General features: G+C 45.7%; 1 protein-coding gene across 2 annotated transcripts in view; it reads left to right on the forward strand.

Moving 5' to 3' along the window:
• Positions 1-16,870, forward strand: part of EPHB1 (EPH receptor B1) — a 417,402-nt gene that overhangs the window by 268,710 nt on the left and 131,822 nt on the right. The window contains exons 1-3 of one of the 2 annotated variants that reach the window (XM_036030689.1): positions 5,657-5,661; positions 9,895-9,897; positions 10,013-10,168. In XM_036030689.1, the coding sequence (XP_035886582.1) occupies positions 10,027-10,168 (142 nt within the window). In that variant the 5' untranslated portion in view covers positions 5,657-5,661; positions 9,895-9,897; positions 10,013-10,026. Of the gene's footprint in view, positions 1-5,656; positions 5,662-9,894; positions 9,898-10,012; positions 10,169-16,870 lie in introns of those variants that run through there. The other variant, XM_028518706.2, reaches the window with a different exon arrangement.

A 16,870-nucleotide genomic window follows, 5' to 3' on the forward strand; every position in this document is an offset into this window, starting at 1 on the left:
AAGTACCTTTTGCCTTGTCAAGTTTTGGAGGGGAAATGAGATTTGTGTTGTTTTGTTTCTGTTTCTTTTTTCATTTTTGTTTGGTTTTCATATCGGCTCTGTGAAAAGCAGAGAGAGCAAGGGGAGTGCAGGTTCTGGGTGTGATGACCCATGATGCCTAGCTGTCTGTGCATACAGTTGGCCAGCCCAGGCCCCTGGCCCATGGGAAAGAGCAGAAGCCATGGTGACTTCTCACCATCGTCCAGCATGAGAAACACAGTGAGAAGTCACCTTCATTTATCTTAAGAACTTGCTTATAAATTATTTTTAAAGGGAATTCATAAAGGTCTGTGTCAGGGGAAAAACTTACAAATAAGATTTTTCTCAAAGGGTAAACACTTCAGTTTAAAAATATGGCAAGCAGACTGACTGCCAGCATACGTCCCCTTTGCCCGCTGCCCTGAGCTACCAGATTGATGGTGTTTTTAGAACATTGGCAGCCAAGTTCTGACCTAGGTGGAGACAGGGCCTGGGAGGAGACATCTAGGGATTCTCTCCCCCTTCCATACCCTGGCAGAGCAGTGGCAGCCTAGGCCTGGCAGCTAGTTGCCCAATGGGTCCAGTCAGGATAGAAGACCTTGGGGCCCCTAGGAGTGGTCAAAGTGATCTGGCCTTAACTTCCTCTACCCCAAGAAGCATCTCCTTGGTGGTGGAGGGAAACAGGAAGAGCTCCCTTAAAAGATCCTGCCCTGGCTGCTGGCAGGGTGCTTTTGCCCTCTTCTAAAAGACAAGTGCTCTGCCCTTGCCCCCAGTACAGGCTCACCCACCTTCTTCATCACATGACTGAGACTCTCAACTCTTCTCCAGGAGGCCTTGCCCTGCTCCTAAAGCCCAACACCTTGAAAATTTCACTACCTTCTGGCCATTTTCTACCTCTGGGTTGGAGGCTCTCCCCCTTGGCCCCCTTTTATTTCTGATTCCCTATTCATCTACCTTCACTCAACAATAGCCCTCTTCTTTCCAATGGTAAGAAAATGACTCTGTCATACCTAACTCAGGGCACTTAGAAGTGATCCCCAAATGCATGATAAATGAAGGAGATATGCATGTCAAAGGGAAGGGTCCTGTTGGGCTAAAACATTGGAAGTTACCCTGTGAGGCTCTCAGCAGCTACTGGCTACCAGTTGGCCTTTGGGAGGGGCTCAGATAATGCCACACCTTCAGAGGCCAGTAAATCAAAGTAGATGTCATGGCTGGTCTCCAGCTAAAGGACCCCTCCTGGGGGTCCCATTCCAAAGTCCTGAAGGCTTTGGCTGCTCTGAGGATTCCTGAATCTAAAGACTGTACACCCCTCCTTGGTTCAAGGGCTCCTCTAGTTCTGTAGGCAGGCTGGCTGGTAGGGGAGAGACTTGGGGAGCAGGCATAGCCAGAGGAGCCAGACTGGTTGTTTTCTTAGTGGGCCCCACCCCACCTTCCCCACTCTGGGCCCTTTACTACTGTCATTCCCCAAACCCTCAAAGTCATAGGGACAGTGAACCCACTGCCAGGGTGCTGGGCTTTTAAAAGAGAACACCAGCAAGAGGAAAATGCCTTACCTCAATGGACGAAACATAGAGGATGAGTGCAGACACGAGCCAGACAACGGTTCCTCCTCTTTGATTCCCAGCTCCCAGTTGAGTGCTCGGCACCTGGTTGGAGCTCAGTGCATACCTGTTCAATGGCAGTGACTCCTTATCACCCACCAGGTGCTCCTCTTCTAAATGACTCTTGAGTCCATCTACATCTCTCTGTTCCCATTCCCACTACCCTCATCCATTATTGCTCTTTTGGGGTTACAGGTCTCACCCAATTGTTCTCATTACTTCAATCCATTCTCTCCCAGAAGCCAGTGTAATCTTTTAGAAACAAATACCCAGTTGTGTTTCTTCCCAGATTTAATCCCATCAGTGACATCCATGGTCCTCAAGGCAAAGTCTAGTAACTTGCTTAAGGTCACACAACCAGTAAGTGGCAGTTTTCTCAGACCCAAAGGCTGTGATGTTTCCAGTCTCCCAGGTGGTCTAAGGCAATGGCTTTCAGTCGGAAGCTGCATCAGGATCTCCTGGAGGGCTTGCTAACACTGGTTGCTGGCCTCACATAGGGTTTCTGGCTCAGCAGGTTTCTAGGGGGACCTGAGATTCTACATTTCTCCCAGTTCTATGGTCATGCTACTGCTGGTCTGGAGACCATGGTTTGAGAATCACTGGCCTAGGTCATTAGAAAACACCTGAGCTTGCTTTATGGCTACCCCACTCTCCAACCACACTGGGCTTGGGCCAGGAGGACTGGATGCAGCCCTCAACTCCCTTCCTTGAGGTTCTGCCACCCAGCCTAACTTCATCTCCCATGCCTGGATATGGCCTTGGCTGTGCTGTGCCTGGCTGCTGTCCGAGGACAGAGAGCCATTGGTGACAAGAACCTAAGTGTCTGCCCTTCCCCCTTGGCATATTGCTCTCCTGTTTGTCCCCCTTCAGTCCTGACCAGTGGTCTTCCCATTCCACCAAGGCAAAGTGCCCCTATCCTGACCCCACCTCTTTAACAATGTCTTTGCTGATTGATGCATTCTAGGCTCGCTGTAACTCCTGCTATCTGAGCAGCTTAATAGAACTGGACATTACAGTCCCATCTGTGTCATGGTGCCTGGCAGCATTCATCAATCAGCAAGTGTCACCAAGAGTGATACAGATGTATGACACAGCTAAGTATCCCCTCTGCACAGCCATTACAGCTGGCACCAGGCCAGGGAGTCAGGAACTGGAGATCCATTTGGCTTCATGTGCACAGGTCCACATAGAAGTGACAGTGCCCAGCCTACCTCCTGCCATGTCCCTCATAAGTGCTTTGTGTTCCTGGCAACTTCTGCAACTACTCAAAGGTTCCCCAGGCAAGCCAGGGGCCTGCTCTCTCTGAGATGTGGGCACTCTTTTCCCACTGCCCCACCCTCTCATTTCTGTGTCAATTTTTACCCATCCTTCAAGGCTTGGGCATGTGCCACCTTCTCCAGGCAGCCTTCCCAGCTGTCCTTTACTCTTCCCTTCCTCCAAAGACTTTTGGCACAGGCCTTTCCACCTCTGGGGTAGAGCTGTTCTTGGAAAACAGCCCAATCTGACCTATCTTGCTTAGCTCATCTTAGCCCCTTGGGATTGGAGAATGCCAACCATACTTTTGGGATTGGAGAATGCCAACCAAACTTAAAAATGTAGTGATTGAGATTTTCTGTGATTACTCAAGTCTTATATATAGAATGTGAAACACTGGGAAATTACAGAAGAACACAAAGTAATCATCATCAGAAATGCTGCTCCTCCCACCTTTCATTGTAATGAGTGTGATTTATATATACGCATGTATGTGGATGTATATGTATGTATGTGCATATGTATATGTGTATAATTAAGTTTATACTCTCTATATAGTTTTAAATCAACTTTAAAAATATTTTTCCATGTCATACTTTTAATGACTATGTAATATTCCATTATATGGGTGTCCCATGATTCATCTAGTCAATACTCAATTATTTGACCTTTTGGTTCTTTCTTTCTTTTCCTCTTTCCTTTCTATTTCCATTCTTCTTTACTTCCTTCCATATTTTAAATAATGCTGAGGTAAACATCCATTAACATAAATCTTTTTCCACATCTGCTTGCTTTTTTCTTCAGAATGAGTCTTTAGAAGTAAAACTGTTGCTCAAAGCTCTGAATATTTTGAAGGTCTTAATACAGAAAAGCTTTATGAATCCACTCTTTGCATAGGAGTGTCCTTCATCTCATACCCCCTAATATGAAGATCATTTCATTGTTTTGTTATTATTTTTATCATATAGCTTTGATCTTTGGGTCTTATCATAAGAAGCTTCCAGTGAGCATTCAGTTCAACCAGTGTATGCTCATGCTCAGCTCTGGGGAGAGGGGAATGCAGAGGTGACAAGACCTAGCATCAGCCTTCAGAGAACTTTCAAACTAGCACACTAGTTGAATGAGTGGATGCATGCATGCTGGGGAACTACTTCTCTGCTATTGGCTTTTTCAACATGTTGCTGTGAACATAGGGGGAAGTAGCAGTATCACAAGGACATAGGTCCCTGGGATTGTTCAGGGGGATCCATTTGTGGGAAAAGAAAAACTGCTAGTGAGAATAGACAAGAGAATTCCAGCACAGGTGCCCCAATGCCGCCTCCTTCCAGGGAGCCTGGAATTCCAGAGTCAAGTACTCATGGTGTCAGCCATCCATGATGTGAAGGTGATGGAGATGTTGGGCCACAGGAGAGAGTCTAAATATTGGGCCCAATGTGAGGCCACAAGACCTAAGGGAAGAGCTGTGCAGAGATGTGTGCACATATTGCAGGAACCTCTTGCCTCTCTAGTCAGCCACCACCACACCCATCCCAGCTCAGCTGTCTAAGCTCTTCTGCCTTTTACAGAGATGGAGCAATTTATGGAGAGAAAGGGGAGGCTCTAGGAGCAAGCGCCTCAGGGCTGGGCCTCTTTCTTCCTGGCCAGGAGCAGGTGCCTTGCCCATCTCACTATCACTGGGGTGAAGCAGGCAGACCTCTGAGCCAGCTGCTGAGCTGCACCTGCCTTGAGAAAAAGGCTCCCAGTTCTTAAGCAGGGGATGAATATTCATTGGCATGAACCTTTGCAAACTCTTTTGGGGGAGAAAAATTAGATTGGGAGAAGTAATCACATTATTAAAAAGAAAGAGCAAGGACAGAAGGTGGCAGTGGAGGGAAGAATCACATTTAAAATGCAAGGAGAGATTTCCTTCCTGCAGAGTAGCTGTGACCCCCTGAACCATGTGCTGTGAATAGTTAAGCTCTCCCACATTTCTGCTGCATAAAAATGTTTGTTTCTGAAGCCTCAGTTGAGGGGGGAGGGTAAGAGGCATTGTGCACCCTCCACCTATAAAAATTCTACAATAATGTTTTGAGGTTTTCATTTTATCTTCTTTTGATATCAAGAAAAATTGTGAGAGCTAAAGAGGCTCTGGTGAGTGCTGAGTGACAGGTTAAAGGGCTCCAATATAGATTAGATGGTCCACTATCTCCTGAGGAAATTGCATAAAAGTGGTTATTCCCTCTCACTTCTATTAATTTCCTCTTCCTGGCTGCTTGGAAATGCTTCATAACCTGATGTTGCAGATGGGGATGAGAGACGCTTTCCATTATCTCAATCACTGCACTGTTTATGAGACACTTAATCTGTTTCTTTATAAAGTAATAGTACTATAGGTGATGGATTTAGTGTCACTAGAAGTCTGCGTGCCGGGACGAGAGGGGGGCGGTTCTCAAGAGCATTATAAGCACCAAGTAATTTGTTACCTCATTGAGGCTCTGAGAAGTTGGGTGGGCGTTCCGAGGCAACCTTCTGGATATCAGCTAGAGGTCACATGTACAGCCCCTTGTCACTTAAAGCAGGAGGGAAATGCTGTGTGTTTTGCCTGGGGAGCAGAAAACACACACATGCTTAGGGATGGGAAACTCAGATCTTTTTCTCCTGGTCAAAGTCAGGGGCAGGGGAAGTTGTGTGTGTGGAAGGTGTGCCACCTCAAAGCTCCATTTATCACCTGTCTGAACTGTGATCATTTGCAATGAAGGAAAGCAGACCCCCTTTTCTTGAAGAAACAAAGCAGTCGTGGGCTGCAGTGATGTCAGAAACGTACAGCCCTCTAAGGTACAGGTGTCTCACTGACAGAGGTCTTCTGCGAGTACACAGCAAGGTGCAGGAGCCTCTTCTCTGTCCACCCACCTGCTTGAATAATAATGAAATTCTTTCTGCTGAGATCCTGGGCTGGGCATTCTTTGACCTAATTTCTCTTTCTACCTCTCCTATTCTTCCACCCCTTCCCTTCTTGCTTTGTCTCTGCCTCTCCTTCTGAATCTCACCTCCTAGTCACCACAGGAAAATGTTTCTTAGGGTCTTCATCTCATAACAACGTATCCCAAAAATGACACACGTCTTACCTGACCAGTCTCCCCGTACACACACAAGCACAGCACAGATCACACTATACAGGAATCAGCTTTCCATTATTTGCCTCTTTCACCAGGAAGGGTGCTTCCTAAAGCCTGCCCCCTACTTGCTCTCTGGTCTATTTTTCTATCATGGTGCCTGGCTCATGGTAGATCAACGAACATTTGGTGAATGAGGGGCTGATTACTGTAGTGATGGTGCTGACTATAATTCTGTATCAAGAGAAAGGCAGCCCGTGAGTTTAAAAGTGATATTAAAGCAAAGAATTGTGTTATTAAAATTCTTTTGAGTATGCATATGTGTTTAGTTAGGCTATCACAGTTTATAATAGTACGTTTTTGAAATTGTAGAGCCTTTAGGCAGGTGTGTGGGCTCCAGGCTGCAATATAGTCCCAACCAAGCCCTACTGCATTGCTCCCAGCTGCTTACATGTTCAGGTGATTTACCTGGGACATTTGATTTTCTTTCCATGGACCAAATATTTTGTCAGAATCTACCCACAAGCTCCATGTGTGACCCAGTTACTTTTTTTCTCCAGGGGCAGCATGTTTTCTTACTTATTTTTCTGTGTTAAATTTATAGTTAGATAACTATATAGTTAACTTCTACTTATTTGTGGCGTCTGGTACAAAATTAGTTAAAAAGGCTTTGTGGGCTAGCCTGGCACTTTAACCATTACTTAAGGCATTAATTAATGCAGCACAAGTGTGTTTATAAGTTACAGTCTAAAAGTTTAAGAAATGAACCCAGGAATGCTACTTCTTTATAGTTTGGGAATGTGTAGACATAGACTTTATTAAAATATTAACTTATGAAATCTGAGTATTAAGGAGACCATCCATTGTGTAATTATAGGTAAACTATATTTTATAGGTGTGATGATTCTCCTATTATACAAGACAAATAATCTGTGAAGAAGTACATTCTTCCATTTGGTACCAAGACTTATGTGCCTGCTTTGGGACTCAAAACTTATATTCTGACCCTGAACTCTAGACGTTCTTGCAAAGAAAACTTGTTTTTCAAAAGGGAATGGGTAAGTTATAGTAGAGAAGAATTAGCATTGTTTAGCACTTTTTAATGGTAGTACACTTTAATATTTGAGTTTATTAAATTCTAATGATCTGTGGGAGTTGCTGTAAGAAGTGAATTATTTTTGATCGGTCATCTGTACAGATGAGCAAGTTGAGGTGCCAAGGGATTATATAAGGTGCCAGGGATCACCCACCCATCTAGGAGCCAGCAGAGCCAGAAATCAGACCCAGGATTGCCTGAGCACTGCCTGGTGCTCCCTGCCCCAAGGAGGATGGAATCATACCCCTCCACAGGACCTCTCTCCCCAACCTTTCTTGGAGCTTCTTTCTTTAAGTCCAGCCTGGACCCACTCTCCTCCATTACTTCCTTTTGTGGCCACCTTAAAATTCAGAGACTTTGGGCTACACAGTTCTGCTTTTCTTCATAAGAAATCTCAGGAAGGCACTTTCCAAATTCCTTTACCATTTGTAGATATCAAGATGATTGTTTATGCTGTTAACTTATTAAATGTAAAGCAAAGAGGATTTTAAGTGCTGGAAAGAAAGTGAAAATACCTTGTTCCTCTTGGACTGATACATTTAGAGAATTAGTGTGGACAGGACCAGATGAATGCATGAGACGCACCACTTTCCCCTCCCCTACTTTCCAGGGAAAGAGCTTCTGCTGTGTTTGGACAGCACAGGCCTGGTTTCTCTGTGTTCTTGAGCTCCAAAACTGAAGGGGGGGGAGCAGTAATTCTGGGTGATTTACAGTGGAAAGGACCCAGTGCTTCTCACAGGAGCCACAGAAAATGTCTGGACAGAAGGAAGAGAGGAGGAGGAGACAGAGGGAGAGACTCTCCTGTGTGGGCTTGAACAGATAAATCAATGATTCAAATTCTAAGATATTTGGTATGTCATTCAGGGTGTTCTTTTTGGTGTTTTATTTGTTTAGTCTTTAGTGAAGCTTTATTTTTTTTTCTCTCTAAGAAAACAGCAGTTTCCTTTGAGTGTGGTCAGATGGGTCAGCCAGTGGCCCACTTTTACATGGGTCACAACAGACACCTTCTTGGATCATCTGGACACCATTTACCCCAGTGTGTCCCATGGGACTTGAATCCCAGGGGATGCTTTACAAAATAGGGCTTCTTGGTGAGAAAACACATTCCACTTTTGTAATTTCTGAGAATTTCTATAGTAAAAAATGATATTAACTTTCCAAATCCACATGTTCAAAATATCAGGCCTCAGAGCCCTTTTGTGAGTAACAGGTGCTAACATCCCAAAGAATGTGGAGTCCATGGAACGTTCTTGGGTTATGCCATTCCAGAACATTCCAGTTCAGAAATTGCCTCCCATCCAAGATGAGATCCCACCCCAGGGTAACTGAAACACTGTACCTCACTCCAAGTGAGCAAAGGAGTGAGAGAGCTTTCCTGACATATAGGAAGCAGTCCTCCCTTCTTATCTTAGTAGAAAAGCTGTGGATATTTTCCAAATAGTCTATGTGTATATTATCACTATCATATTCCCCACAGTGTGATCTTGGGCAACTTTTTGAACTGCTTTATGTCCCCACCTCCTCATTAGCAAGATGAAGATAATAATAGCTACCATGTAGAGTAATGCATATAAAATACTTAGCAAGAAAGTTAACAGATGGTGGCTACTACTGTTATTAAAGAATACTCTACACTTGCCAGGAGGGAACCATATATTTGGGAAGATGAGCTTTGTATCAGTAGAAGCCATTATAATGGTACTTCTGTTCCAGCAAAGATCACATCATATTATAATTGTATGAGGACACTGGATCAGGAGCTCCTTGAAGGCAGGCTACATTTACTAAATTTCCTGGATCAGGTCTTCAGAAGGGTTATAGTACATATTTTTGGAATGAATTAGTGAGGTGCATAAGAAAGCCAAGTGAGTTGACCATGCAGTAAGTTTCACCTGGTCCCAAAGGAGGATGAGCCAGAGTACATTTCCTGAGGATAGGAAGAGTCAGGAGCTGAGATAGTGAGAAAGGGTCTCAGAGAAGTTAAGTAGTCAGGAGGAATATTTTGAGGAGTCAGCAAGGAGGAGACCAGATGTCTGGAGTGGAGGGTCTCCACAGGTGAGGCATGGTGAAAGCCAGAGGGCAGGGCTGGATGGAATCAAACTTTGGGGGGCTTGTCTCTTCAAAGGTGGTCACAAAGGGAATTAAGAGGAAGTGCCTCACACCTGAGGGCCCCTCTAGTGGGAATCAGGCTGTGCCAGGCTTTCCCAAATGTTCCTTACAGCCATGTTCATAATAGATGACACCCAGTGCATGACACATTCTCTGGTTCACTGCCTGCAAAGCCATCCTTTCCTTACCTCACCCTCCAAAGCATTTTAAAATGCAATTAAGGGGAAATGATGGTGTTAAGCCAGTGACCTTGAAATCACTTTAATTTCTTTTTAAGGAATCACTCATGAAATCTAGTCCTTTACTATCATTCATAACACATGCTTGTTAACAAGCACATAGTATCCCTTGTGTGTGTTGCGACATGGCATTTAAGAACCATGGGTCTGGTTTATTGGCCAGGCTGGACCCCTTTCCATCCAAGGACATCAGGCAAGATTCCTCCAGTGAGTGGCTCAGCCTAAGGCCCTGGCTGTTAACCAGGTAGAACAAGGAGGTGATAACCATTTATAGAGCATGTAGATCCCAGATGCTGAGCTGCACATTAGATTCATTTTCTCAATTAAATCTCTTGACACACATGAAAGGGAAGGATCATTATTCAGATTGTTCAGGTAAGAGAGGTTGTTGTTACCAGGAAGGTATTTTTTCACCAGAGGTGTTTAAAAATTGTGAGTGTTAAATAGGGGTTTTCTAAATCTGAAATGCTCATTTTGTGCAGAGGGTATCTCCATGTCCTTTTTAAGGAGGGGGGTAGAAGCTTTCATTTCTCAGCTCCAGGGAAAGGCCTCCCACTGCCATTCTTCCATTAATTCTCAGATGGTCTCTTTGTGTTCCAGCCTGCCCTGCAGGGATGTTCAAGGCCAGCCAGGAAGCTGAGGGCTGCTCACACTGCCCCTCCAACAGCAGATCCCCTTCAGAAGCATCTCCCATCTGCACCTGCCGGACTGGCTATTACCGAGCGGATTTTGACCCCCCGGAAGTGGCATGCACTAGTAAGTGTCTAGGGCTCTGGGCTGGGGAGTTTGTTTCCCTGACAGTCAGTGCACATTGTGGGCCTGGGCTAGGGGAGACTTAAGACATTTTCCAAGGGCAGCACTGGCTGCTGCGCTGAAATGCTAGCTGTGGTGCTGAAGTGGACAGCTCCTGTGTTGGGCATTCAGGGCCCCTCTGCTTAAGTAGTAGCACAGAGTCAAGATTACATTCTTTCTTACCTCCTTCTCCCCTGTGGGAGAGTCTTCCATCAATTTCTGCTCACCAGATCTTAAAAATACCAACATGGAGAGTTCTTTGAGTACAAAATCAAGATTTTCTGGGAGATTACAACAATTCCTAGTAACTCTTCCAGTCACCTCCTCCAAGAAGCCCCCTTAGTCCTGACAGCTGACACTACCCTCTGTCTTCATGGGCTTCCTATATTTCTGTGACCAGTTCTCCTCAGACTCTCATAATTTAATTGGCTGCCCAATTATTCTGTACTTACCTTCTCAGTTACCAAGTGAAGGTCCTTGTATGCCAGGACCACATAGTCATCTCCCTGCATCCCCTGCAAAGCCTAGTATGGTGCAGAATCTGCACCTTCACCCAATGACAAGACAGAGGCCTGGCCACAATAGCCATCTATGTGACAGATATTCTAGGGGGGTAGGGCTAATGCATCAGCTCCACCACTCTCCCATTCATTGCTCTAGAGAGGACAGCCATCCTGACAAAAGTGTGTGTGCATGTTGGGGGTGATCCCATTCCTGGATAAAGATGGGGAAGGGGAGAATTTCCTCATAATCTTGTCCCCCATAATTGTGGGGAAACAGGAAGCACTACTCTCCCTACACAGCACTTTAGAGAACATGTTCCTATTTCCCTAAATGTTGCAGCTCCAAAACACAGGTAATTTTTTTCAGTATTCTCATTGCATGCAGAAGTCAGCCTCTTGCTTAACCTCTAATGACACTAGAGCTTTCTTCTTCATTGGATGTTGCTGCCTGGTTCCCTGTGAGCAGAGACTTTCTCTTCACCTCCTCAGACCAAATCCCTTCTACCCACCCCCAGCATAGAAGGGCACAGAGGGAATGTTTCACACATACTTGCAGTTTGATGGGCAAAAAAATGACTGAGCTCCTAGTAGAAGAATTTTCTAATATGACTTTGCAGTATATGTAACCTTTGCTGGGTGCAGAAGGGGGATGAAAGTGTCTTCGAGATCAAGGTCCTGAGATCAATCAATGTTTATAGATTTGAACTGAAAAAAAAAAAGCAAGAAATGCTCACCCTCTTGTAAACTGGTTTTTCCTATCCCTCCCTCTCTTGGGAGTTGATATGAACAGAAATGATTCTATTACTGCTGCCTAGAGTCCCTGTCTTTCTTTTGCAGTATCTTCTCTACTGACTTCTGAGGTTCCCCTGTGAGTCTCTGTGACCCTGACACCCATTGCTTAATGTACTTTTTTAGAAGCCACTTAAGGATGCTGAATCACCACTACCTGCATGTCCAGACTAAGGACCAGTCTCCTTGATTGCCAAAGCACATACCCATGGTCTCACAGCTTCCCTTCTGAAAACATTCCCTTCCATTTCTGCCTGTGAGCCCTCTCTCACTGCTTAGGCTCTCTCTGCAGATTAACTCATACATGTAGTAAACTGGGCCTCCCAGCTTCCTACTTCAGGACACACTGCCTGTGAATCCATCCAGCCCTTGGGTACGTCATGCAGAGGCAAGGTAGGCCAACAACCAAATGCTCAGGATACTGATGTGGAGCTGTCCTCCTTGCCATATAGCACTTCTCCTGTCTACTTTCTAGGCTTATTTTCCAACCTTCTAACCTGATGCACCTGGGATAAATAGGAATGCCCCACAGCCTCTAGTCTGCACATTTAGACTCTCATTCCACTTTGTCTATCTGTATCTTGAGTCTACCTCATCGAAATAAGACCCCACTGCCTTTTCTCCCCTATCTCTGGCCCAGCAGTCTCTGAGGTTAGACATAGCTTTCTTACCCCTTGGTCCCCCCACAATTTCTGTACCTTGCCTAGAGGAGAGGTGAGTGCTAGACTTCCCTGTGTGTGTCACTACACCCTTTATATAGACCTGTGTTCTTGTGCCCCCACATATCGAGTGCAAGGGTCACACTAGAAATCACCCAATCAAAGCCACACCTGTCTCTGGTGGCCAGGGCTGAGAGCAGCTCAGTGATCCATTGTCTAGCCCTGGCCTTCATGGGCAAGCTCTTGTGAATCCCAGAGGGCAGACTGGGCTGCTGCACAATGCTAGGCAAAACAAGTGTAAATAAATCTATTATTTTATTGAGCCTCATTGTATATTTGATTTATTGTGTGCCAGTGAAGTACTGTATGAAAAAGTCAATTTGTTAGCTTTTATATCTCATCAGGGTTTCCTTTCAAAGCATTCTAATTGGAGGTACCATCTGTTCTCTTAAAGAGACATTATACATCACCACAGTAAATAATTTCTCAGATGCCAGGAGCATATCTGGAACTGTTGAGGCTAGGCAGAGGCCTGCACCATGGCCTCAGGGGTCGGGGGTGGGCAGTGGCTAATTATGCAGGTAGAACAAGACAGCCAGACACAAGCCCAGCCCAGCCTGAGAGAGGCTAGTTGGGGTGGGGAGGGGACAAGTGCTTGTTCACTTTGCAAGTGCCACCCTTCATCCATCCAACCAGGGAACAGTTATGGCCCAACAAGGCAGTGGGAGGACCCAGATAAAGGGGATCTCTATCTTTCTGAAATGTGCAGGACAGTGGGCATCTATAGTGTCCAGGCCCTGTGGGCATGGGGGAAAGGGGACAGTGTCAGGAGTGTCCAAGAGCCCTAGCCTGAAAGGTGGGAAGGGCCTCAGGTTTGACCTGTTGTTCATCTTTAAGTAAGATGATTTATATCAAGTCACACTTTTTCTCTGACAACACTGAACGTATAACAAATCTTATGATTTCAAATGTTATAAAGCTAAAATACTTACAGTGCACTGAAAATTAATATTTTTAATCAGTTCCATTATTCTCTGAGACCAGCACGTGTATGTTTGTTATATTTTTATAGTGTTAAATGTGCTTGATTATTCTAAAATAAACATTTAGAATTATAACTTTTTTAAAAAGATTTTATTTATTTATTTTTAGAGAGGGAATGGAGGGAGAGAGAGAGAGAGAGAAACATCAATGTGCGGTTGCTGAGGGTCATGGCCTGCAACCCAGGCATGTACCCTGACTGGGAATCGAACCTGCGACACTTTGGTCCACAGCCCTCGCTCAATCCACTGAGCTATGCCAGCCAAGGCAGGAATTATAACTTTTAAACATTATAGCATGATAGCTTTTGTAGCCCTATGTAAGCATTTCTTCATTTTCTTTTGAATCTTTTGAGAGAGCCTGAGATCCCCTTGACCTCTGAGAAGCCCTGGAAGCCCTGTGTGTCCAGTCTTGTCCTTGACAAAGTTTGTAGACTCAGCAGGGACTTGGGTGCTCCCCAAGGCAGTATCAAAGGGGCTGGTGTGGACCCCAAGTGCAGGCAAAAGAGGGGGCATGGTGAGCTCTGCATCTAGGTGTGATGATGTCATTGTTTCTGGTCTGTAGATACCCAGTCCCCTCCTTCCTTCTTCTTCATCCTCCTGGCACCTGTGCTTGGTGATCTGCATGAATACCTGGCTGACTGCCCCCTTGCCCAGCCCAATACCTGCTCATATTCTAAAGGAAGCTTTGTTCCCCACAAGCTCTGAAAGGAAGGAAGAGGAGATTGAGATAGCTGGTATAAGGGTTTAGGATGCACACTGCAGCCTGTCAGAGCAGCCCTCAGAGAAAGAGGGATGGCCTAAGCTATAGATGGAGTGAGGTGAGGGCTTGCGGGATAGCTAGGGGCAGGTCACAGGTTATCCTCACCCTTTCCTGCTAATGAAGCCCTATGAATGAAGCCAGACTATGTGGACAGTGCAGGGCTCTGGGGAAGAGCTCAAGGGGAAGGAGAAACTCAGTCAACTGGAAGGGGCTATGGAGGTTGTGGGCTAAGGCTCTGCCTCTGAACTTCTGGCTTACTGAGCTTCAGCTGAAGAAGTTGCCACCTTCCTCCTCTGCTGCCTCCCTGGGCCATCCATGCCCAGTGTCTTGGAGGCTTCCTGGGGAGTCATGGCATCCCACTTTCCCAATCTTGTGTTCTGGGAAAGCTTATTGAATCATTAATTGTGTACAGGGGTTAGAAGGTGGGTTTTGGGACTTCACACACAAAAGTTTGAATCTTGACTCTTCCTCTTACCTTCTTTGTGACCTTGGGCTAATTTCTTAACTTTCCTCTACTCTGTCATTTTTATCTTCATGATATTATATAAATGTATGCCTTTCTGGGTTGTTATGAGGAATAAGCAAAATAGTATTATAGAGCCTTTGGCATAATGCCTGGTTCATAGCAAACTCTCAATCTGTGTTAGAACTTGCTTTGGTTACATCCCTGGAAAGTGTGAAGACTTCAGCAGATATGGGAAGCTTCCAGCATAACTGGATGTTGGAAATCTAAAAATAAAAGTGACATCCTCAGGGGCAGTCCAGGTTGTGGCTGTCCCTAAGCATCACAGCAGAATCCTCCATGTAGCCCCAGACCACACAGTCATGTTGACCTGAAGATCCTGGAGAAAACAATGTAAAGGTGATGGCCACATGACTAGATGTGCTGTGGGAGAAAGGGAGAGGCACAACCCTAGCACCTGAGAACTCCAGCTGCTGCTGAGCCCTGTCCTCTGGAACTGAGAGGACTGGAAAGCTAGACAGCCCCAGTGACAGACAAGATTGGCTTTTGGTTCTCAGGGAACAGGGGCTCCATGACCTCAGGGTCAGACATACTTTTTTCCATAGCAGGGTCTTATGGCACAAGAAGCGTGACAGGGTCAATGGAGAGAGGGCGCAGCCAGGAGTGCACAGCTATGTGAAACAAGCATTGCAATGCACATCTTCAGTTTTAAATAATTTCTAGTTTACTGGGAGGTGAAATGGAAAGGAGGAATTTATGAAGCAGGTGAAAATAGATAATTATGCCTTATAAAATTGCTGTCTGTGAAAAACTATGCAGAAGGACTGGTGTAAAAATAATTACCTTGTTACATTTCTGACCACAAAAAGCCCTTTTCCTGTCACCCACATGGAAGAAACTTTGATGGATCACAGAGACAAGCTAGTGCTTGTCTTATTTCTTCATTTCTGCTTCAAATGCAATGGGTTTCCCTCTGCAGTTTTGATTATAGAAATGGGATAAAGAAGGGGCTCCAGAGGTCATTGTCTTGTCCCTCAGGCCTTCCTGCTTTCCTTTTACATGAGGGAGCACAATGCTGGCCAGCCCCCTGGGACCCTCCAGAGGCCACCCCTGATCTTCCTTCTGACCAACACAGAAAGAAGGCCAGGAAGCTGAGCCATAAGGTGGAGACTTTGGGTGTGAATCTTAGCGGGTGATCTGGGTATGTTACAGCATCTGTGAGCAGGAGCTTCTCATCAGCAGAACTGGGCATGGAAGAGCTCAGATTGGGAGGTTGTGAGAATTAAATGGCAGCATGTCAATGAGGCCCCAGGGTGTCTCAGCCTCACACATAGCAGGAGCTGAACTTTGGTACCTCTTAGGTAGATGGTGCAGATGGTCATGCCATTGATGCTGATTCCTCTTGAATATGCCTCCCACAGAGAAGGATGTGAACCCATTCTTCCCTCTCCCATCGCTGGAAGCTCTAGTTTATTCTCCTTTAAGCTCATGTTTCATCCTTTTAAGGGCTGGCAGCTGATTCCCTCTTTTATCACAACCATCCCAGGGCATCAGGGTGGTCCCTGTGTCACAGGATCATGCTCCTTGGATGGACTGACTGCTCAGGAGCATGGTGGCATTGCCCAGAATGGAAAAGTGGGCCCCAAGGCCCAGAGGATGGAAAGGGTCTCAGGATAATGGGAAAAGAATGAAGTCCTCTGTGGCCAGACCTGATAGCCTTCAGGGTGTTATGAAAAGCCTGTGATGATATCAGCTCATAACCATTCTTTCACTGGTCTTGATTCTGCTGGGTCACACTCACCAGGATTGCCAGGGATTTTTTTTTTAATTTACAGCAATGGTTTTTAAGTGAAGTCCCGTTTTTATAAGCAACCTCAAATCACTGGGAACTTGAAAATACCAATTTCTCAGTCCCTCCCTAGCCCTACTGAATGAGGAGCTCTGGGGATGGTGGGTGGGGGGCAGCAGTCTGAGTTTTAACAAGCCCTCCAGGCAACTCTGAATCACGCTCAAGTTTAAGAACATTGCTTCAGAATTAGGCCATATTTCTTTGTCCTCTGCTGTATTACTCCTAGGGAGAGAGGCCATTGAGTGAATTCCTGCAGACTGAAGCCATAGGGCCTTCCCCTCTCTATCAATGTCTTTTGTGCCAGGCTTGGTGGGATGGAGGGAGGGAGAAAAGGAGGGATGGAGGGAAAGAGAGGAAGAGAGAGACAGAGAGAGAGATTGGAGGAGGTGTGGGTGTGATGTGAGTATGATATGTGTGGGCGTGCCTATGCATTCGAGTGTTTCAAGGGAGGGTTTCACTAGTTCTCAGAACAACACCCACCAGCTCTGGCTTGGTTTCCAGTTTACCCTCATTTTTTGGGTGGTTGGGGCAGAGTGGAAGCCCCCAGTGTTCAGCATCAGCTAGAGCTGGAAGCAGTGATGGGTGGGGGGAGAGAGCAGA

The sequence above is a fragment of the Phyllostomus discolor genome, chromosome 7 (assembly GCF_004126475.2).
Source record: "Phyllostomus discolor isolate MPI-MPIP mPhyDis1 chromosome 7, mPhyDis1.pri.v3, whole genome shotgun sequence".
NCBI classification, from domain to species: Eukaryota; Metazoa; Chordata; class Mammalia; order Chiroptera; family Phyllostomidae; genus Phyllostomus; species Phyllostomus discolor.